The sequence below is a fragment of the Manihot esculenta genome, chromosome 7, assembly GCF_001659605.2.
Source record: "Manihot esculenta cultivar AM560-2 chromosome 7, M.esculenta_v8, whole genome shotgun sequence".
NCBI classification, from domain to species: Eukaryota; Viridiplantae; Streptophyta; class Magnoliopsida; order Malpighiales; family Euphorbiaceae; genus Manihot; species Manihot esculenta.
In genome coordinates, this window is record NC_035167.2 from 1902546 (window position 1) to 1927507 (window position 24962).

The window sequence follows — 24962 nt, forward strand, 5'->3', positions numbered from 1 at the left end:
AAAACAAACAACAAAGTTTAAATTTGCTGGTAGGTTGTAAGGAAGAGAATCACCAAAGTTTAATAATAAATAAATGAATTTTTTTTAAATTTATATTTTTTTAAAATAAAATATGTAACTCAGAAGAATTTCCGAGTCAAACATCGAGTCAAATCCGAAAGCAAAATTGAATGAATAAAGAAGAAGAGGGTAGGCACACGGGTTGTCCTGAGCTGAATCTGACTGACACATCTATTTTTCCCCTCCGGTAACCCCGCCCTCCCTTCTCTCGTCTTTCACCTTTCATCATTAACACATGATTGCCTCTTGTGGTCCCCTCCTCATTTAATCTCACCATTCTCCTCTCTCCACGTCACCCCCCTCCTTTTTCTATCCAAAGGAATCCAAACCCCAAACACTGATACACAAACAGTGACAGCTCCTACACTGCATTAACTTCATGCACGTGGTACTCGTTTCCCCTCACCACACGGCGTACTATATGGGCGAATCTGCACCGTCCGATCTCTGCACACAATTATTTATAATTTTATTTTACAATTATTGAGTTGGATTTATCTTGTTGAGTGGAGGCTGTCCAGTATTAATTAGGTTTGGAAGGGACATTGATTCACGCGCTTTATTAATTGTATGTCTCCCTCTTCTAGGGTTTTCAAAATTTCATGTTCTTCTATTAATTTATGGAAATAAATAAATATCCAAAAAAATTCTTTATTTTATGAATTAATTTCCCTATTCTGTACAGCCAGGATACTGTTTTACTAATCAATAAATTTTTATTATTTTTTATGAATAATACTTTATCACCCCTATAAAAATAAGTTTTTAGTTCTTTTCATTAATTAAAAAATTATAATCAATATAATTAAATTAATATAATTTATATTAATTTTTTAATATATTATTAACTCATATTATTTTTTAATATTTATTAAATAATAGTGATGTGTCTGAAATGAAACTATGATGCAATTGATCAATATAAAAAAAAGTAAAAGTGATGAATGCTTGTGACTGTCAATATAATATTTAAATTAGTAAATTGAAAAAAATAAGTATAATGAGATATTTTATAGTATAAAAATATGTATTTTGATCTATATATTCACAAACTTTTATATAGAAGTAGTTGTTAAATCTTTTGAAAATTCTATTAGTACTCGCTAATAAATAAGAAATTTCATGATTTTAGGTATAATGAGAATTTGTTGAATTGTATTTTCTAACAGTAATTTTCCATAGTGTTTTGTCTGGTATAGGGTGAGCAGTAAGCAGTATTCGATTTAAATTGAAAAAACCGACCGAATTGAATTAATTTAAAAATTCGATTTAATTTTTTATTCATTTCGATTCGGTTTAGTTTTTAATTTCAAAATTTTCAATTCAGTTTAATTTTAATTAAAAAAAAATAAAAAAATGAACCGAACTGATTAGTGATAATAATATATTATTTTTAATAATATAGAGAAATTAGATTATATTAAAATTAAAATATTTTAATTAAATTTAAAAATACTAAAAATAAAATATAAAAACTAAAAAATTTATTAGAAATTTAAACCGATCAAACTAAACTGAATTGAATCTAATCAGATCGATTCGATTTGATTTTGATTATAACTAAAATCGATTCGGTTCGATTTTTATAAATACTAAAAATTTAATTTTAAATTTATTTAATTTGATTTGATTTTAAACTGAACCGACCGCATGTTGGGCGAATCGTATTGAAGAATTGAAACAGACTTTCAATTCTTCAAGTACATCAAATAGTATAATAAAAATTATCTTTTCTCTATTACACCCTCCACTAACATTACTCCATTATTAAATTATTTATGGAACTAAAAAATTTTATTTATTTAATATCTATTAAATAATAGTATAGTAAAAAATAATAAATAAATTATTATTTAAAAAAATTATAATTTAACACGAATGAAAAAATATATTTATTTTATAGGATAGGAAAGTAAGTGAATATATTATTATATAAAGAAAAATAACCTATAATTTAATTAATGGGGATAAAAAAGCAAGCATATTTGAGAAAGAAACAAAGTAATTTGATTATTCATCCAATTAATAATCAATGAATTATTTAGTTATGAAGGGAAATGAAAAAAAAAAAAAGAGGAAAAAAAAAGAAAACGATAGAATAGAAATTTAATTTACTTTAATTCTTTTAGATAAAATTTTAAAATAAGGAGAAAAATACAATTTCTCATTTAAATCTCTTTTGATTTATAATATAATTTATTAATTTTGAATTTTCTTCAAAATACTTTATATTTAAATTAAAATTTTTTATAATATAAATATTTAAAAATTTTATAATTTTTTATATGATATTATATATTTTCATTCCCATTATTTATTTAAAATAACCTATTTTTATAATAATAACTTCACATTATTTCCTATTTCCCTTATTTTCTCTCCCTTATTTAATATAAAAAGAGAGAATTTTGATTTTTTTTTCTTCATTTTCCTCTATCCAAATAAAGTATAAGTATTTTATTCTGTTGGACGTAATCAAGAAATTGATATCTCTTAGATTTATTCACATATATTTATCACCAGATTAAATTTATACAGATTTATTTTTAATTTAAAATTAATTTTAAAAAATAAATTCTTATATTGTTAATTTTATCAAACACAATTTTTATTCTAAAAAAAATAATACAATCTATTTAAATTTTCTCAAAATTACTCATTTCAAATAAAAGATAAAGACAACATCCTTTACCTCAACTTATCGGCAATTTAACATTTTAAAATAATAATTTATTTAATTAATTCCATAATCTATCCCTATTACATGTATTGAAAATAAAATTTATTAGTATCATGAATAGTTATGCAACTATTAAATTTTTATTATAAAGTAATATGAATATAAAATATATTAAATTTAATAAACTTTATTGTTTTAGAAATTTTGATTATACTTTTTAATTAATATAAAAATAAAAATAAAGCTATATATTTATGGATTGAGAGACTATATAATATAAATATAATTAATACATTAATTTGTTGATTTTAATAATATACAATATTCAACTAGTAACACGTAATTATAATTTCATTATCAATTTACAAGTATAATTTGTTTAATTGTTTTTAAATTAATAATATTAGTAATTATAATACTTTAATTTTGGTTATTTTTAAAAATCTTAATTCAGTTTATTTTTTATTCTAAAACTATAAAATTTAATTTGGTTAAAAATAAATTAATAAAAAATTCACTCCTAAATTTATTTCGTCTAATTCATTCTTCGTTGTGATTGAAAAATAAAACTGAACTATAATTGATCAATCTGTAAAAAAAAAATAAAACAGTCAGTGTCTATAGACGGTCACTCTGTAAAAAATCAGTAAATTGATAGAATAGACGAATGTAATAAATTGCTTAAAACTTATAATGAATGTGTAACAATGCATACTTTGATTTACGTGCATACCAATTAATAGATAAAGAATTGCACGATTATATGTGTAGTGAGTATTTAGTGGATTATATTCGCTAAAGGTAATTTTGCATAAAATTTCGTCCTATAAATAAGTTCTTCTTTCTATTAGTAAAACCGTATATTAACTTGGATAACTTAACTTGTATATAAAGCAGATGGAGGTTGATGCTAATGGTAGATTTATGGCGGCTAAAACAGGCTGTTTTTGCAGTCAGATGGAGGTTAAGTGTGCTAAGGCAATAGCTTTTCGAGAGGCGTTGAGCTGGATTAAAGAGTGCGGATGGGATCGAGTTCTTTTCGAATCGGATGCTCAGGTTTTTATTGTGTCCATTAATAATGTTTCGTTAGATGATTTATCACCTTTTGGTCTTTTGGTTTAAAATTGTAAATTGCTTCTATCCAGTTATAAAGAAACAAGATGTGGTTTTATTCACAGGTCTGCGAATGATGTCGCTCATATTCTAGCAACATCGGCTCATTTTGAGTTAGATCAAGGTGTTTGGGTTCATGTCCCTCCTCCTCATATAGTTTCTTTGATGGCTTTGAGTTAATGATATTTCTCTCTTTTTTAAAAAAAATATTTGTATATAAATTAAATAAAATAATAATATATTAAATTTTAATAAAAATAAAAAAATTATATTTACCCTTCAAATTAAAATATTCATATAATTAAATTGGATAACTTAATTGATATTTTATAAATACTTCACTTATTAAAAACATATATAAGCATTGCATTTTTTAATGTAATATATTATATATTATTTTATATTATTAATAAAAGATTAATAATGAATAATCTTATTTAATAAGTTTTAACGAGATCGGTTTCTTTAAATGCATAATTAAGGACCCTCCAGCCTAGCTTCTACTCCATCACGAGCGCGTGCCTACAATGCTTGTGGTGCCTTTTTAAGGGGCGTTCTTTCCTTTTGTTGTATTACTCTTGGAAAAAAACAAATTATAAAAGAAAATTATTACTTCAGAAAAAATAATAATTTTTTAAAAAATATTTTTCATGAAATAAATTAATATTTTGTATTTAAAAAGGAAATATACATGTGATTAATGATTTTTTTCATTTAAAAATTAAAAATTACATAAATAACTGTTTTAGTGTTTTGAAATGAAATATTTTCAATTTAGATAATTTCAAAATTTAGAGATCTTAATAAATATTTTTAGTTTAAATTGATTTCGGAAATATTTAAAAAATAATTTAAAGTTTTAGTGAACTATTTTTGTTGAAAGTAAAATACGCGCTATGAGATGCGCGTGGGGTTTCGGATGCGTGATGTCATCAAACAAGTAGGTGTTAGCCTTTTCTCTTTATAAAACCAAGAGGAGCTAGGGTTTTTTGAAGGTATGCTCTCTCTCTCTCTCTCTATATCGATGGATTAGGGTTTTTAGGAATCAGCAGAAAGGGGAAAAATCTCATTAATGGTTGTTTTTGAAGGGAATGTTGGCTGGCTCTAAGCATTCACAACGGGAGAAGAAGAAATCAGAAGCAGTGGAAGCTTTGGACCAGTCTTCATTCCCCTCAATATAAATACCATTTTCTTCTTCTTCTTCTTCGATCATATTGATGCTGAGAGGTTAAGGTTGATGGGAATGTTGTTTGGCTCGAGGTGACATAGGTTTGATCTTTTATCTTTGAAAATTTCTGTTTCTTGGTTTCTTTTTTCTGGAGAAAATTCAAAGATACATAGCCCTATGTAATCTCGGACCAGGCTTCATTCCCGTCAACCAACCCTTTCTTGATTTTCCGATCTCCCCTTCTCTTTCTTCCTAAGAAGAAGATGATGAACCAGTTCAGGTAATGCAAAGGTATCTCTCTCTCTCTCTCTCTCTCTTGAGAAGTCTGTTGTTTTTTTCTCTTGATCAGAGGAGTCTCAGTGGTTAGACTTTGCATGGAGTCATTTTCTGAACCACTTGTCAAAAATTCTAACAAACAAGACCTGAAGATGCCTCTGCTAGTTGGTCCTTTACCTTTTTGGGTTGACCATGGTTTCTCTTCTTTCTTTCTTTAACTTTTCAAGTCTATTATCTATCTCTCTCTCTCTTCATCATTCACGGAGAAAAGGACAGAAAGATTAAGGAAATACAAAGGATTTGTGAGTTGGGTTTGCGAGGTAATGCTTTCTTTCTTGCTCATCCTGTGAAATATGGGAAAGGATCTTTGTTTGAAACCCACCCAGAAAGAAAAAAAGCTTGAAACTTTGTGCAGCATCAGTCTAGTTTTTTCCAAAGTCTTGTAATCTGTGTTGAATAACATACCTATACTTTGTAGGCTGTTTGTTTCTTATTAGCTGCTAATTATTACCTAATTATTCCCACTTTCTAATGTCTCTATTTCTCACACACGCACATAAAAAGCATCTTTTTCTACACATAGTTACATCTAAAAACAACCACATATAAGATCTACTTGATTTATATGTACATTTTCTCTTGTCCTTTGCAAGGAAAAAGAAACTTGGACTTGGATTTTCAATTTCAAATTAATGGCAAGTGTATCTATTTATCATGTTGTGTATGCAAGTGCACTATAATATATGAGAAAGCTGAAGAAAAAAAAAGCCAATACCTTTGTCTTCTTATGAAAGCTCGACAAAACCGTCAATTCGATGAGTTGAAAAGTGAAGGCTTTGGGTAAAATATCAAAATTTGACAAACCCATCAATTTAATATGTCGAGAAATCAGAGCTTGTAGATAAAATATTGAAACTTGACAAACCCATCAATTTGATGAGTTGAAGAGTGGAGCTTTGAGAGATTTTGAAACTCCTAAAGAGCTTACACATCTTTAAGAGCCTTCCTTTGAGACAAACACTAAACTAATGTTAACTTCCTATAGACACAGATGAACTTTGAAAAAGTCTATTTATAATACTAAATTGGGATTTGAGAAAAGATTGCAAACACTTATTATGGGTATACGAAATACTACATTCTAGGGTTTAGAGAGAGCTATTTTCATAGCGGATAACAGAGGTAGATGCAACGGTAGTAGTGACGTCGGGTAACTGAACCACAATAAATTGTGTTTGTTTATTTTGTTTTTAATCACTTTGTCTATTTGAGCAAGCAGGATTTCCTGAAATGAGGTGAGAAGTGTAACCGATGAATTTAATGTGGTTTGTCTCGGAGAGAAGATTGGCATCTTCAAGACAGCATTCAAAGGCATTGAAGCTGATAAGACTTGTGGAGGATTGAAAATTTTAAATTATTACTACTTTTCTACAGAAATGTCAACTACATTTAGCGCAAAAATAAAGAGAAAAAAAAAAGTTAAAGAACTTTACTTTTCTTTTCTTTTCTTTTTGGTATGGGCATCAATTGATGGAGTTTTCAAAGGTGCATCCTTTTTCTATAATGATTTTGTTATCACTCATTTTCTACAAATTTTTTCATTATTTAGTTTTATATTTTTGCAGTGGGTTGCAGAGTTTCATATATTTCATTCACTTTTATATTTGTCTATTCAGTTTCTACAATTGTTTTGAAAATGTTCACTGTAGTGGTTCATTACACCAAACATAAAGAGATTATTATATGTAATATCATTTCCTTTAATGTTATTCACTGAGTTATTCCAGCCAAATAAGACTTAAAATTATATATAATTTTATAAAGAATTCATATAAATTATTTTTTTATCAAATGAATCTTTTCAAATCAAAGAAATATACTGCTCTCGATGGCTGTCGGCCTTTCTACGCCTGAGAGTGAGGCTGAAATCTGAAAAAGAACACAAACTCAAAATCTATCGAGCCATCCTCGGAGCAGGCCGAATGGATTATGAGCGATTATGAGCGTAAGTCCCAACAGGAGATAATTCAGTCCGTTGATGTGATGTGAATTAAATAATCGTGGAATTCAAGTGACAGAGACGGTAGCACTGTAAGTAAATCCTATTTTTTGAATCTCAATTATCTACTCTAATACTATAAATCTATGGGATGGACTCCACTGTTTTGATTTGAAATTTGAAGAGATGTGGTGATGGATCACAGTTGGCAAACTAAAATCAACTTAGCAATAAAAAAGATGTCCAAATATCACATGGGATTGTTTGAGATTGTTTTTCCAACTTAGTTTTTTCAAAGGGTGTCTTTTTTATATGGTATTCAAACAATAGTTTGAATTTATTGAATTTTAATTCATTAATGCTGGAATTATTTCGGAATTATAAAGTATCAAAACTAAATAATATAGAGAAAATTTTTAAAAAAATGTTTAATATTATATGTATATATTAAAGATGTGGATTACGGTAAATTCGGTTCAAAATTAAATTAATTAGAATAAATTAAAAATTAAAATTTTAATATTTATAAAATCGAACTAAATCGATTTTTAAACATAAATCAAATTAAAATAAATTGGTCTGATTCAATTCGATTCGTTCGATTGAGTTTTTTAATAGATTTTTTATTTTTTATACTTTATCTTTAATATTTTAAAATTTAATTGAAATATTTCAACTTTTATTATGATATAATTTTTATATTATTAAAAATAATATATTATTATTATTAATAAGATGGATTCAGTTTTTTTAATTAAAATTAAACTGAATCAAAATAATTGAAATTTTTGAAATTAAAAATTAAATTAAATTAAAATGAATAAAAAAAATCAAACTTAATTTCTAAATTAATTTAATTCGATTAATTTTATGAATCGATTACCCTTCACTTTTAACTAAATCCGATTGGTTTCTAAATATATATATATATATATTTTTTTTTTTCTTCTTAACAACAACAAATGGAAACATCATCAGCTCTGATAATTATTAACGTGGATGAAACCAAAGTGTGAAATATCAGCTCTGATGATTATTAATGTGATGGAAATGAAATTTTACTGTAATTATCAACTTATAAGAAAGAAAATATAAGCTGATAGGCCAGAATAAAGAATTGCTTAGAACTCAAAATAATTATATAATAATTGCATATGATTATTAGTTTCATACTATAAAAAGTAAAAATAGATCAATTATGATATTACTTAAAAATCCGACAATAATTTGACCGATTGATAAATAGGAGATTTCAGCCGGCTGATTGATCGGTGATTTTGTAATTACAGATGTAACGAAATCTGCTGGATTATATTTATTATTATGAAAAGATTTGACTTATTTAGAAAAAAGATCAGTCTTAATAAAAAACGAAATGTTATGATATCCGAATCTTCCTTTTTACGAGTAAAATCGTATATTGACTTATCATACCATTGACATGAGTAGAATCGTATATTGACTTTATCACACCATTGACATGCGACCTGTGTTATTGTGTAACATCAGATGATTACACCAAAGACATAATAATTTAACCATAAGTTAAATTAATTTAAATAAGAACTTATAACTCAAGATTCTGTGTTTCTCAAAGCCCACCAGCCAATGCTATAGGCGTTATAAAGTATATAAGCATCTCTGATTTCTGATGCAAACTCATTAACTCAAGAAGTTTAATTACTTATTTTTATTGAATTTTATGCTAAATTAAGTTTAAATTAATATTTTGAGTTAAGTTGGCAAAAAGTTAAAAAAAAATAGGTTAAAATAAACATAACAAGACTAGATAAGGTAATCCAGAAGAGTAAGTTACTATACAAATGAAAAGTTTGGATAAATTTTTTTCTATGGTGATACCATTTACAAACAAATGATTTGTCAAAAGAATTTTGCATTGAAGCAAGCAACAAAAAAGCCAGGAAAAAAAAAAAGAAGTGAAGAGAAAAACTCTTATCTATATAACAATGGCAAGGAGGAAGAAGTATATGAAGCTAAAATCTTTTTATGGTTGCTCAGGGAAAACTTTCTGCAAGAATTTGAGGAACCGATCAGCATACAACTCAGGTTCGACAGCCGAAATAGACAGAGGATCGAACTTCAATGACTTGAATGTATGCTCAACTTTCTTCCTCATATTGTATTCCTGTAAGATATCAATCATGCCCATGTAAAGAACAACATCATATACCTCAAAAAGTTCAACCTCCGTAGGATCAACCTCTCCCCCAACTTTGCAGCTAGCTTGAGCTGGCATGTTTACTCCTAACTGCACCCGTAACCTGCATAAATTCGACGGCAATTTTTAGATGAATCCTGCTAGATCATACAGCTTAATCATCAGTAACTGACAATATGGAGAGATGACATAAAAGTTTCTGCATCTTAAATGTGTCAAGAGCTACTATATTTCCAAATGAGGTTGAAAGAAAATTTTTGAAGAAGTTGCTTGAATCTCCCTCTGCACATGTTGATTTATGAAGAGAAGAGAAGACACGCCAGAAGGATGATTCTTCAATTACAAAATCATACTACAAGGGGAAGTTGGTGGAAGCTGTCAAGGCTGGAAAAGTTTTCACATCATAGCTTTCTAATCAGTACAAATTTTGAACCTAGCTAGAGTACAATGATGAAGAGATACCAGTGGTTGACCTGACAGCTTATTTAGGAAACAAGCAACTAGGCCTGTGTGGCATCAAAGGAATACCAACTTTGGCTTGGATTGAGTCTCGGTAGGAGCGATCCGGAAATAGATATTCAAGTATTTTATATTCTTCAAGTTCCATTAAATTAAAAACTAGATGACTTACACAAAACTTCAAACCTGATCCGGAAAGCTTGTGAACATATTTAACCAGATCATTTAAAACAAGTTGTCCGGCCAGACAGATCAATTATGTTTCACCAATGGCACAAAAAACACAGCATATACACTTACACAGGGACTAGCCGAATTTTTTACCCATTTTCTGTGGTCAGATTTCTTTTTCAAATTTAAACTTGAATTTCTAGCTAATCAACTCGATGGTATTTGTAATTAATCACATTGAGGCATCTTGATCAAGAAAGTTATGGTTGCAATTCTGTATATAAAACTCAAGACGAGAAGATTATAGTTGCATTCCGTGTATTAGGAGAAATAAGCTAATAATGGCTTGGATCAAGTAGACAAGCAATAATATTTCAAGTTTGCACATGTTAATTTGGGTTGAATTTCCAACCCCATCGGCTATCAGTAGTAAGTTACCCATTTTATTGAGTTGAAGTTCAATTTGAGAAGTTACCTTCCAGTGCCAGGCAACAAGAGATCAACTTCCTTTGCACCAAGAGAATATGCTCTCAATGTATTTCCCCTTATGTGAGGACCTGGTGCAGTGTTGAAGCCGGGTTCATGTGTAACGAGGCGCAAGCCCGTTGGTGGAATCAAGAGCTCCCTTTGTGAAGTTGCACCTATTGAAAACAAGACATGAGCTGTAAGCTATTGAAAGAGTAATTAATTTTCAGAGTAAATTAAGTTCTGATACCATAACATCTAGAACATTTATTCATATGTTGAAGAAAAAAGCCATATACGTATGCCTGAATTATCTAAACTTTCATTATCAAAGTGGAAAATCCAACAAATGCTCAACTGATAGGCAATATTGGGGGAAAAGAATCTATTCTTTTCTTGCCTGAAAAGTAAATACAATTAAAAAAATTTAGGGAAAGTAGGTAAACAAAGAAATGGAAACGGATATAAACTGGCACAGGATTGCATATGAAATCAGAGCAAAAAATTGTGTTCCACATAGTTACAGGGACACAACATTGCTAAAACATACACTCTTCACATCGTCACTCTCTGGAACAGGACCAAAGACATTGCTTTCTCCCTCCATTTAGGATTTAATGGCCCAAATCAGCTTCTAACCCATTTTAAGTTGAACTCTTAAATGTTTGTCAAGCCTTTCCCAGAAGAGGAATTTTGGGAAAGTTTCATGCTACTGGACCAAGGTGCTGTCAGATGAGAGCATTTCTCAAGTTCATTTCTACATCTGTTATGCAGTTGGGAGTAATGGCATTCCATATACACAAAGAATTTTGAAAAGCTATGGCATCTTGCATTTTTTTGTCAAATTGCAAAGCAATGAGAACATTGCTAAGCTTAGCAGTTACCAACATAATCCACAGTTTCAAAAAACGGATGCATATTACATCGCTATCCCAATTTCCCACTTATCTAGTGCAACAAAAATGGCCTAGAAGACAATATTAGCATGTGTCCTTCCATTGTATTTTTACTTGAGGCAAATTTTAAATCAAATTGTTGCCACTCAACATGATCTCAAGACCACAACAGGGTCCTCTAACATAATAATATAACCATTCCCGTATGAGATGAATTAGGACATTGACTCAAGAGTCTCATACAATAGACTTGAAGCAGTCAAAACCGTTCTAATACACTAGTAAATGGATGCTCACAAAGGAGAGATTGACCAAAACTCAACTAAATGAATCATCTGAAGCAATCAAAATATTCAAGAGCTTCTAGTAGCAGTCACTGAAACTCAGCTGCCTATGAAAATGTAAAGGTAAACGGAGTTTATGAAATGCATTGATTTTACTGGAAGGGACACCCACCATCACCAGAAGGTAAATTCTCATGATTGGCTATGGCACCGGCAGATTCTGATAATGCCATCAATTGCTCAGGTGCTCTAAAATGTAAGCCCAAGAGAAGGCTATAATCAATAATTTGTTGAGATTGTAAGAACATGCAATCCTCGGAAAGTTGTCTGCACAAAGAGGAAAAACTCTACATATAGTCAGAAGGTGAATATACCTGAAAAAAATATCAATTACAAAAGGGGGGTGGAGGGGAACTATTTTTGACATGTCCATATGGTTGCACATTAAGCTGTAAACCCAAAATAATTTCATTTGAAGAGCCATAGTTGCTTAATCAAAAAACTTCAAGCTGGGTAAGTAAAGGAACACAAGAAAACAGACAAAAAAAGCAGCAGGCATCTTTCAGTTCCATCTCAATCTAAAATCTAAAATTAAACCCCCACCAATGTTATCAAGGCGAGTGGTGACACTAATCGCCTTAGGCAAGAGGCAAGGTGACGGCTTGTTGAATTGAGGCGCCAGCTTATATATATATATACATATATACGTATAGTGTATAGAAATATATCTATAGATACTATAGTAATTCCTTCATAATTAGTTAATTAATTTACATAATTATAAGAATATATATTCCTAATTAGCTAGCTGAATTATAAGGATATGTATCTCTAATTAATTAGCCTAATTATAGATATAAATCCCTAAGTAATTAGTATAACTATGGGGATATATCCTCTAATTAGCACCTAAAATTTAGTTGTCTAATAAAACGAAATATGTATTAGGGTTTAGTCTTTAAAAAGAATGAAAAAAAGACCATGCATGTATTTTCAAGAGGCGACGCCTCCCCTGGCCTCACCTCAAGCCAAGCGAGGGAAGGCGCTCGCCTCTTGCAAGAGGCCTGCCTAGATTGCCTTGCCTAGCGCCTTTTAACGCCTTTAATAACATTGCCTCCCCCAGTATCCACAATGTAATTGAGATAATCAACTTACAATAGTCACTTTCAGTCCAAATCAAAATATCAAAGATTTACAGGATTTACAAAAGAAATGCTAGTATCATTTGATGAAAAAAAAATCAAATAGTTTGTTAAGTTTTGGATTTCACTCTTGCTTGTGAACTGACCAAAAGAAGTTATTTCTTCAGATAGATATGGCTAATGTCAGAGTATGTTTCCAGCACGTCTTTGCAGTTGGGTCACTATATTCTACCAACTCAATTCTATCTCTGGGATTACCATAAACTGATAGCAAGCAATTAACATGTAGAGACTTCAAACCACAAAGAGTGATATCAATGCCTTGGACATAGTTACTGGAAGTTAATGTCACTAAATGGAAGATAAGAGAGTTACGAGGAGAGAAAAGATAATGATTGTTCTTCTTTTATGTAATTAAGTTTTATTCTTAGTACAAGTGTCAAAGCCACAGTACACACCAAACCTGAGTTTAATTCCCAAATTGATGTGTAGAAGAGAGAAAATATATGGAGCATTAAGGCGGTTTGGTATTTCAGAACAACTCTGTCATTCTGCTTAAACATTAGCAAACAAGCCTGATCCTTAGACATCTGCTCTATAATTTATCAATTGACTAGTCGTTTGCCCTTACGTTGTGTGGATAGTAAAATTTTTTTATATCACTATTGTATGATATTATTTTATAAAATAATATTTCTTTTCATATAAATTCACTATGCCTACTAAAAAAATAAAACACTTCCTCTAAAATTTTAAACTCAAAATAGTAATCAAGCACAAATCCATACACTATATATCAAATTCAATTGCAGCAAAAAAAATTAAAAATTTTAGTACTAATTATTATATATTATTAATATCCAATAATAAATCCTATTCAAGCAACTATATTTTTAGAAAAATAAAGTTTACTAAGAACCATTAGATGACAGTGGCGATAGTGGTGGTGGTGGTGGCGGTGAAGGAGAGTTATCTGCTTTATCATAATACTCTTCATGTATGGCAATTTTTTAAGTTGTAAAATCTAGTATAATAATCATGATAGGCGAACAATAATTTGTAACGGTACGAATGACTTCACAACAATCATGGTATAAATATATTCTATTATTAATAATGAATAGGAGGAACTCTCCAAAACATGTGGATGACTCATTGTCTAACTTTAATCTAATTAACCCCTGTCGAGTATTATATAATCATGCATCCCATGCTAGATATCAAGAAAATAATAAAAAAGAAAATAATAAAAAAGAAAAGTTTCAACACACAAGCCATTTGAAAATGAAAGAGAGAAAGCCGAGTGCTAGTTACTAAGAAAATAATAAAAAAGAAAAGTTTTAACACACAAGCCATTTGAAAATGAAAGAGAGAAAGCTGGGTGAAGAAATACATGGAATAGAGATTGTGCTGATGGGTTTATATAGAATGGATAATGAAGGTTACATTTTTGTGAAAAATGAAGAGATTAAAATTATTACAATCATTAATATAATCAATTATAGTAATTTAGGTTTAATGATTTGGTTGTTTGATATTTGTAACACTTGTTTTAGAGTATTAGAATTAGAATTTTACCTTTTTATTATACTTTAATTATTTATATTTATTAACTTTTTATAGTTATTTGAATTGAGTAAAATTTTAGTTTGATAATATTTTATACGATTAGTTCTATTAATTCTTTAATTATTTTATATTTTTATCACGGTTAATATTTTTTTATAATAAACTTAATCGATGATATATATTTATTCCATATAATTATTCACATCATATAGAGCATTTGTAATTAAATTATATTAGTTATGATTTTATAAAATTGTCAAATAAATAAACAATAATACTGTGAGATAGTAAAAACTTTTTATATGGACTTTTGTTATAGAATTATTGCTATATGGTAAAAATGTTTTTTTTTTATTGTTCAAACATCTTTGTTTATGATGTATATTCAATTTTTATAAATATATTTTTGTTAAATTTGGGCCAGGCCTAACTCACCTCAAAAGCTAGCTCAAGGGGGAGGAGTGCCTATGGCCCCCATATAAGGGACACATTATCCCTTTCCACAACCGATGTGGGATTCAACACACTCCCTCACGCCCAGAACTTTTACTGGTGCGTGACACATTTATGAGAGGCCCAACATCGAATGGGGAGGTTCTGATACCATGTTAAATTTGGATCAGACCTAACGCACCTCAAAAGCCAGTTCAAGGGGGAGGAGTGCCTATGGCCCATATAAGGGGGTAAGGCCTAACTCACCTCAAAAGCCAGTTCAAGGGGGAGGAGTGCCTATGGCCCATATAAGGGGCACATTACCCCCTTACCCCTTTTCATAACCGACGTGGGATTCAACAATTTTTAACATTTTTATTTATTATTAAAATAAAAAATAATAATAAAATTTTTAATAATAAAAATAAAATAAAATTTTTATTATAATATTAATAATATAATATATTAAAAAGTAGTAGGACATCAAAAAGATCATATAATGACAATAAATATTATACAAACTATATTTATTATATTAGAAAGTAGTAGGAAATCAAATGATCATACATTAATAGCGACTAAAAAAAATAACAAATTGTATTTATTACGCATACATTAATTTTTATTTTATATAGAAATAAAATTATAAATAAATAAAAACTTATAAACATATTTGCGCCAATGTCATAAACATATAGAGTTACTCTTATCAACCTACTTTAAAGTCTAATTATATATATATAGATAGATAGATAGACAGATAGATTTGGCATAGTGCAAACAAATCAAAGAAGAGGGACTTACTTGAAGAGGGACTCCTGCAACATTTTGTCCATGTGAAAGTCGTATTTCAGATCATTGTCCTTCAATGTGGTATTCTCTCCTATTTTATCTTTATCTGTAAATCTTCCTTGAGTTGAACCCTTCAGATCATAACGTCGATGAATACTTAATTCTGTACAAAACATATTCCCCATGACCACAAACCGCACCTATGACGAAAAAAAGGAGAAGAAAAACATTAATCATAAGTTATAAGCATGGCAGAATGTGATGTAGCGCAACAGGACATTTGCAGTACCTTTTTTCCACCTCTTAGTTTTATTCGATGTACCCCAAAAAACTTTGTTATTAAAGTATTTTCATGCTTTCCTACATGACGGTAATAGTTCGGCAGCATCTTGAGAAAGAACTACACAGATAAAAATCATGGATATTTATTCATTTGTCAACTTATGTTTTTGAAAGAAATACAAACAAGATCAGTTTAAAAGAACACATACACATTATGCATTGTTTTTCAAGAACTCCAAGGATTATTTGCAAAAAACATAAATTTCTTAGTAACTTTTTCAAGCTTATTCTTATTCTTAATCACATGAAGGTATTTCTACGGGATAAAATTTGAATGAGGGTTATCCTGCAAAATAAGACAAATACCTATAATAATAGTAAGCTATCATCTTGCTAGGAAGTCTAATGCTATGCAGAATCAAACAGTAATTAGTCAGGGTCACCCTTCCAAGGTGGGTTAGTGTTTATATTGTCAAAATTGAAACCTCAGCTAGAGAGAAAGGAATCTATATGCCTCCTATAAGGTTGTTCAGGGAAAATTATTAAGAAAATGATACCTAAGCAACACAGATCAAAGCATTCGAAAACAATAGCAACTAAAATATTCTTAAGGTCATATGATAAAATGTTGCGTATTTACAAATATAATTCAATTGCTAAGTCACACAAATGGAAAAATTAGCAAATAATGGAGTTTGGAAATTTGAGAATAATTAAATTCATCAATTGAGTTTTGCACAAAGGTTACGTTAAGCTAAGGTATGACTCAAAATCCTTGTGGGATTTGGAGAAGGCCTTTTTACTGGTTTGAGTGGGAGAGACATCCCTCAATTAGATGGAGGGTTATTTTCTATGTAGAGTAGGACTCCTATTTTGGTATTATTTCTAAATGAGTAGGAATGGAGGTTAGAATTGAAAGGACTTATCCTATAAATAAGAATATCGTATGCGAGATTATTTGGTTTTAGCATGTGTCAAAAATAGAGTTCAAGAGTGTAGAGATATAATATTTTGTTTGTTGTATTTCACAATAGTGATTACAACCTATTTATACATTAAAGATAGTATCTAAACAGGAATGAAATTATACAATCCTAAGATTAAGTAACTGATCCATCTATCAATATTTACTTCCTGTATTAACATATTTACTTCCTTAACTTATAACACTCCCCCTCAAGTTGGAGCATAAATGTTAATCATGCCCAACTTGCTACATATATAATCAATTTCAGCCATAAGAATAACCAATCCAAAACAATCAAAATAAACAAATGATAAGAAGAACAGAACCTGTGAACAGAAACTCGTGAATAGTATCCGATGAACAGTTCCCGTGAACAATACCCGATGAACAGTACCCGATGTCTCCAAATGTTACCCTTTATGGGTAACCCAAATGCACAGAACCCTAAATCTCTAAATGTTACCCTTTATGATAATCTTGATAAACAGAGCCCTAAGTCTCCAAATGTTACTCTTTATGGATAATCCAAATAAACAGAGTTCGAAGTCTCCAAATGTTACCCTTTATAGGTAACCCCCGATTAACAGAGCCCTAAGTCTCCAAATGTTACCCTTTATGGATAACTCCGATGAACAGAGCCCTAAGTCTCCAAATGTTACCATTTATGGATAATTCAAATGAACAGAACCCTAAGTCTCCAAATGTTATCCTGGCTAACTCAAAATGAACAGAACCCTAAGTCTCCAAATGTTACCCTTTATAGATAACCCAAATGAACAGAGCACTAAGTCTCCAAATGTTACCCTTTATGGGTAACCCGAATGAACAGAGCCCTAAGTCTTCAACTGTTACCCTTTATGGGTAACCCAAAATCACGTTTTACCTGTCTCAGCCGCTACTGAAGGCGTTGGGATAATTTTAATAATATGGGTCTTATTTCAACTAAAATTCTATACTCATTTACCTTCAAACGAATTAAAGGAAGATAACTCAACACCCAAATGGCAAACGAATCACAGATCTGACAAGCGGGTTGCAAGGCAACTAAACGCCTCCACCCAACATCCAAATGGCAAACGAACCACAGATCTGATAAGCGGGTTGCAAGGAAACTTCGGCGTCCTCTCTAGGTGGACGATGAGAGACAAATATTACCCTAAATAGGTAACACAAAAGAACAGGAGTCCTAAATCTCCAAAAATTTTAAAATTTGACGAGAGAGAGAAAAATTAAATCTCTACGAGAATAGCTCTGATACCATGTAGAGATATAATATTTTGTTTGTTGTATTTCACAATAGAGATTACAACCTATTTATACATGAGATATGGTATCTAAATAGGAAGGAAAATCAAGTCTATGATTATACAATCCTAAGATTAAGTAACTGATCCATCTATCAATATTTACTTTCTATATTAACATATTTACTTCCTTAACTTATAAAAAAGAGGAAGGGAAGGGATTCTTTTCCACTGCAGCCATGGTTGAAGAATAGGCATGTAGCCGAAGAGGAACAGATAATTACTATTGTTTTCCTGAGGGGTTATCCATTTATGGAATACGCCATTTGTGGTGTATTATGAGCTTTAAATTGTTGATAGTTCAATCATGTCTAGAGAAGAATGAGAAGGGAAAACTATTCTATTTACTATGATGTAGTTGAGAGTGGTATCACTTGGGTGTAATTGGACGAGTGGGTAGTGGTGGAGCTTTGAGCTTAATGATGTATTTGTAAGTTTTTGATGCTACTGGAAGATGACATATACCAATAGATATCACCATATTGAGAGGGTGAACTGCATAAATATTATTCTGTATTGTGTTGCATATTTTTTTGTATATTACATGCTTCTGCAGTTGCAACCAGACTAGAAATGGTCATTACAGGTTTCATAGGGTTCAAACCTTGAGTTCAGATTTCTTCAATGTTTTAATCACAAATCTATCATCATGAGAAAGATAGAAGATGCTTCCACTTTTCCCTGGAGAAGAAAGCTCCCTCAGACCATCATCACCACAAATAGACATCATGTACTCGGCTGCATCTAACTTGAACATTTCCCTTAGATTCCTGTGATAACAATCTCATAAATACTCAGAGAGATCTGAAAATCAGACATATGCCCAAAAGTACTGCAATCCCATGGTTGACACATGCACGTTTCTAATTATGATCAAAAGATTTAAAATGCCTGTCATAAAGACACATAAAAAACAGTATATTAACTGCAACACAACCACGAATGAGCATTTAAGATGCATTAACACATTCACAAATCCAAGTATTACTACATATTATGATAGTCCAAGAATAGAAAAAAAAGGAAGTGAGACCAATGAAAAGAATATAAATCCTCTCAGAATCAAATGGTAAAATTTGGCATCAAGAAGCGATATAGCAGGGAGTCAAACTATAAGGAGGCCAATGGGCAATTACACCTTCTGTGAGGGAGGGGACAAAGGGAAGACATGAAGGAAACAAATAAGCATAGAATTATATATTACCCTCTGTTTCATCACTCATATATGTGGTTGACACTAGGTGGTAAAAATCAGAAGCTTTAATAATCTTCTAGAACATAGGAAGAAATAGAACTCTCATCCCTCATTATGTGTGACCTGACAACAGACAACAATAATTGAAAATATTTTAGCAGCTCTCACTGGAGCCAATATCTGTTAGGATGATACAGTTGATGAGAATAACAAACACAAGAATCCTCAGCCAGTGAAAGAAAATCTCTTGGCACATCAAGTTGGATCTTATTCAAGCTTTTTGCATAATTGAAAAGGCAATCACTACCCAAGAACAAATTATAAGATGCCATGAGTTGTTAAATCTCCTTAAATGCATGAGCTACTCATTCATAGATCAATATTCATACAACATAATCAATGGCCTTGAGTCGCAACAGAGGCTTCCTTGCAAAACGCAAGTAGGTCTTACAAGTACAGTGTATGACTTGGGAAAGGGTTAGGAGATTTTTGAAGGAAAGAAAGAACACTACCTCCCAGTCTGTGGTGCAATGTTTAAACAAAAAAGGGAAGAGAGAGAGAGAGGAATTTGAAGAATATAATATGTGTTTGCAAATGGAGGCCCACATTAGGGGGAAAATCATCCATCAAGCATCAACTTATTTTTCATGATCATTAAATAATCTTGCCTTTTTACTTATAAGTTAATATACCAGGTGGTTTGCCTCTCAATTTGAGAGGTCATATAATCGAGGACATCACTTGCATCAGTTTTAGGGGAAACTACTCCTTAGTTTCTCTCCTGGAATCTTCTCTTTTTCCTGATTAGAACTCCAGCCAGAGTTTCTCTCCCGGACTCTTCTCCCATTCCTGATTAGTGCTCCAGCTACCTTGTTTAATTCAGACACCGCTTTGGATACCATAGTAACTCAAATCTCAATCTATTATGCAAATTTGAACAAGCTTTATTCACCAATAGGAGATAATATATGTTCTTAAAGATGATGTCAGACACTTCCTTAAAGATTTTAGCATAACTTCCACCATTTACGCTTGGTGGACAATTTGAGATCAAACTGAAAGACATGGTACTGCCTTCGACTATCTGCTAACAAGAAGATTAAGATGTGTGCTGGCTGACCTTAATGCCACAGGGCACTAATCTTTCATAAGCTAAGCAAAGGCATAAGTTGAATGAATACCTGAAGACCATAGGGCAGTAATCTTTCCAATAGAAGTCAATAGAATAGTGTGGAGGTGTGAACTGGGAACCCTTTCTGGGGAAATACATTCTTATCCTAGCTCGATCTTCAAAATCAGAATGTCTAACATCACGCATGGGCACTGGTGTAATCTTGCCAACAGTATACCTGTGAACTTCAAATCAAGTATTTTAAAATGAAGAAATAAGTTGAGAAGACACATAAGATTGAGCGATAACAACCAATTCAAAAACCATAAAAGTAAACTTAGTAAACAAAGAGAAAAGGCATGCAAATTTAAATCTTATGATAATGGAATTTTATTAAAAAAAAAAATACTATCGTGTGCATACCAACTCAAATTTCAGCTATTAACATTGCAACCCAAAGAAAGAATGCTAGACACCTAACAAGAATGCTGACTGTGAATGACCAAGCTACTGTTCTTTTTAAATCTACCAGAAAGGCATATGATACAAGCCATGTAGTAAAGAGCTCTCTAATTTGCATGAAAAGATGATTATTATGAATGAAAAAGTCAAATAGTTGAAAACTATTCAGCTCATCATGTTTAGCCAAGTTAGCATTAGATGGTAGACTCATTAGTCAGGACTAAGACATATCCAAATATCATCATGCACACTGCAGAGTATATTTTAACACTATGTGTTGTGCAATAAATTCTCTTGCAATTCTGCAAAACAGTAGTCTAAAGAAAGTTTTACATTAATTTATGAGTATAAAAAATTTTATGAAACAAAAGAATATAGAAAAAAAAACTCAGGGAATTATCTGGAAAAGTAAACTATTCAGCGAGGTAAGGAGGAAAAAGAAAAACAACATCAGAGAAGGAAAAGTAGGTTAAAAATGGTATGAGAGTAGGTAGGACAGACAGAGGTTGTTTATCTAGGTACCTGATACCAAGTTGCAGATTAAGCATTAGATAATAGCTCTGATGGCCTTCAAAAATGTCAATACATGACTTCTTTTTTGCTTCAGTCGTATGAAATTTATTTTTCTGTTTAATTTTGCGAAATGGTTCTGCATTTTTTATTCTCTGTTTGATCAGAACTCCTTGCATGTACTCCCTTTCATAAACCACAGTACTTTTACCCTGTACCTCTCTTTGACCTTCATTAGTGGCACATGGAAACGAACATGATGGTTCGTGACAGATTAATTCTCTTGCAGAGTCACATGGACTCCAATTCTCATGTAATGAGTTACTTCTGTTTGATATTCGGCCAGAATTTCTCAACATACCACTAATTGATATTTTCTCAGAAAGACTTCGTACAACACTTGGTCTTCTTGAAACCCTCCGTTGCTCTGAATTTAATGACAAGCTATGAGACAATGAACTACTTCCATTGTCATCATAACCTAGAGAACTAGACCACCTTCTTAAAGATGGAAGTTTGGTTCCGGCAGGATAAAATGTTCCCTTCCCATCCTTCAGGCCCCTACTCCAGGCCCCAAAGTAATATCCCCCATCCGCAAATCTATAAACTCCAGAACCATGTCGTAACCCATTTAACCACAATCCATCGAAAAGATCACCATTTGCCCATTTCATAACCCCTCTTCCACACATTTTTCCACCTTTCCACTTGCCAATGTACATATTTCCACTATTCCAAGAGTACCTACCACAACCTTCATGCACTCCTTCCTTCCAAGAACCTTCATAAATATCAGAATTAGAATATCGTTTCCTTCCAAGTCCCTGCTGTATATTCATCCTCCATGCGCCTCTGTATTCAGACCCATCAGTTCCAGTAAAGGTGCCAAAGCCATGAAGGTGACCACCAGAAAAGTCACCCTCATATTTTGATCCTGATGACCATGATATATAACCTTTTCCTGTCATTTTACCTTCTTCCCAATCACCCTCATAGACTGTTTTATCTCTCCACGTGTATTTTCCTTTACCATGGGGAATTAATCTCTTAAAGTCACCAATATAGACATCTCCATTTGATAAGACCTTCTTATCATCCCTAGAAAGACAAAAGGTTACATTCGAACTGATGCAAATCATAGGAATGGTAGAAAAATAAGAAAGATTTGCTGACAAGAATAATACCTTTCAGAGTCTTCAATATTTAGTAATTGCTGGAAGACCACCATTGGTAATTTTTGGCTTTCGAAAACTACAACGAAATTAATGGTGTTCAATAAATTATAATTTCAGCATGCTCTTCAAACTCTAATTATTCATATGTATCATATCCATGTCATTTCGATAAATTCTTTATTCTGAAGATGCAATTAGCACGCTAGCTACAAATTACCAAAAGCTAGAATCTTTATCGGGTGAAGTAGCTATTTGATTCCTCATTCCTCCCTTGTGAGAAGAGAAAAATAGATAGTTCGACAAAATTAAATGGATTTTTTTGGATGACAGCCATAATCACTTGGTAGATTCTATCCCAGAAAGTAAACTTGCATATCCAAGACCCCTTACTCCCTTAGGCTTAAGGATCCTTCTAACAGCTCCAACTTATAATTAACTCATTCATCAGTCTCATCAACTAAGACAATATCATATGTAACTTGAATATGACATCTATAACTATAAAATAGATTCAAAGTTGATCTTTTAAGAGGAACTTGTACATATCTTTTTACTGTTCTTACACTTGTAACCTATCTCTTATACATGTCCTTACCAACACAGACGCACACATACATATGCATTTGCTATTAATATTTTAATAAATAAGGATAAATAAGCTTCAACTATAAAATTATACCAAAAATGAAGTATGGAATTCAATTGAATTTTGTATTTCAAATAACTGTATCATATTAAACACAAGAATCATCTACAAAGGAATTCCAAATTTCTAATTCATTTTAAACAAAAGGGTTGGTAAAGTCCCAGGAAAAGGCTAATTTTAACACTTAGATCAATTCTGGCATCAAACCATCCCTCAGTTTAAGCTGAATAGGACTGGAACTAGTAATGAAAAGAAAAACCAAATACCATAATCATTTCAAACTCCAAATGAAATACTCACTAAACAATAAACAAAAAATTAAGTATAAAACAAGTCATAAAGTCACCTGAAGCAGACAAGAATTTCAATCCATCCTCCAAGCAAGTGAACTCATAGAAGAAAATAAACCCCTTTTTCTCATGAACCCAGATTTAACGAAACAACAAAAGCCAAAAAAAAAAAAAATTCAAGGCAAATGAAAGAGCACCCAGAAACAAGGGGAGGAAAAGAAGAAAAAAGGAACAAGAGGGGAAAAAAAAGTTTAAATCTTGTCGCCTTCTGAAAATTCCTGCGCCTCCGGATCTTCAGCTGGAATTGACACTTCACCTCTCTTTTTCTTTCTGTCTTACAACACTTTCCGTCTCTTTCTCCAGAAACGAAAATAGAAAATTAACATTCTCTTCCTTTTTCTTTTCAAATATCTCTCAAGTGTTAGTTGCCCATGCATGAAGTTCCCTTTCACTTTCGCTTTCACCTTCAACTGAAAAAGACAAGGACAGCTTACCTGCTCTCAAGAATCTTGCCACGTATCACATCCACAGAGAAAGATCCCATGGCAGATTCCAGAGGGTGGGGAAAAAGAGCAACTTACCCGTATTCTTCATTAATAAAATATTTAGAATTATTTATTTTATCAAATTGTTCATTATAAAGATCAAATTTTTAAAAAATATTAAAATTTTATTTATTTAGTTATTATTTGAAAAAGTAAATTACTTTTTAAAAAATTTAATTTTTAGGAAGAAACGTTTTTTAATCAAATGATACTTTGAAAAAAAAAAAAGAAGGCAAGGCAAAGCGGAGTACGAGAGAAAGGCGTTGTCCGTTGGGCATACTAAAGGAACAGTTCACACGCTAATACCAATGGAAGATTCTGCGTGAGCTCACATGTTGTCTTCTACTTCCAATTTTTTTTTTTTTATCTCTCTTGCATCATATGACAATACAAAATTTGATCTTTGCTCGTTTGAGTTCTTGGTCGGTAATAATTTATTACCATCTCCAATGCAATAAACTAGGTCAACTGTATTCGGTTCAAATCAAAAAAATCGATCGAATTAAATTAATTTTAAAATTTAATTCGATTTTTTATTCAATTCGGTTTGATTCAGTTCGATTTGATTTTTAATTTTAAAAATTTCAGTTATTTCAATTCGATTTTGATCAAAAATAAAATTAAAAATATCAAACCGAATCGATTAGTGATAATAATATATTATTTTCAATAATATAGAGAAATTAAATTATATTAATATTAAAATATTTTAATTAAATTTTAAAATATTAAAAATAAATGGTAAAATGTATAAAATTTATTAAAAATCGAAACCGATCAAACCGAATCT

General features: G+C 31.0%; 1 protein-coding gene across 2 annotated transcripts; it reads right to left on the reverse strand.

Annotated features, from left to right (window-relative positions):
* Nucleotides 1-9061: 9061 nt before the first annotated feature.
* LOC110618456 (phosphatidylinositol 4-phosphate 5-kinase 8) lies at nucleotides 9062-24231 on the reverse strand. 2 transcript variants are annotated; one of them, XM_021761587.2, is made up of 10 exons: nucleotides 23684-24230; nucleotides 22701-22767; nucleotides 21529-22614; nucleotides 20615-20782; nucleotides 18843-19008; nucleotides 15975-16085; nucleotides 15698-15885; nucleotides 11923-12077; nucleotides 10581-10746; nucleotides 9062-9578 (listed from the first exon to the last, which is right to left on the reverse strand). In XM_021761587.2, the coding sequence occupies exons 2-10, from the start codon at nucleotides 22742-22744 to the stop codon at nucleotides 9302-9304; spliced, it is 2361 nt and encodes a 786-aa protein (XP_021617279.1). In that variant the 5' UTR covers nucleotides 22745-22767; nucleotides 23684-24230; the 3' UTR covers nucleotides 9062-9301. The 2 variants fall into 2 exon arrangements, with proteins under 2 accessions (XP_021617279.1, XP_043814440.1); XM_043958505.1 differs by lacking the exon at nucleotides 15975-16085 and having other exon boundaries at nucleotides 23684-24231.
* Nucleotides 24232-24962: the final 731 nt, after the last annotated feature.

What these genes read in the sequence shown, in the direction of transcription:
- LOC110618456 (XM_021761587.2), bottom strand. Translation starts at nt 22,744, where the DNA reads ATGGTGGTCTTCCAGCAATTACTAAATATTGAAGACTCTGAAAG. An exon ending in AATCTGCAACTTGGTATCAG is followed by an intron (nt 20,783 to 21,528) that starts GTACCTAGATAA and finishes TGAAGTTCACAG; the next exon opens with GTATACTGTTGGCAAGATTA. An exon ending in GAATTTACCTTCTGGTGATG is followed by an intron (nt 10,747 to 11,922) that starts GTGGGTGTCCCT and finishes TGTTTTCAATAG; the next exon opens with GTGCAACTTCACAAAGGGAG.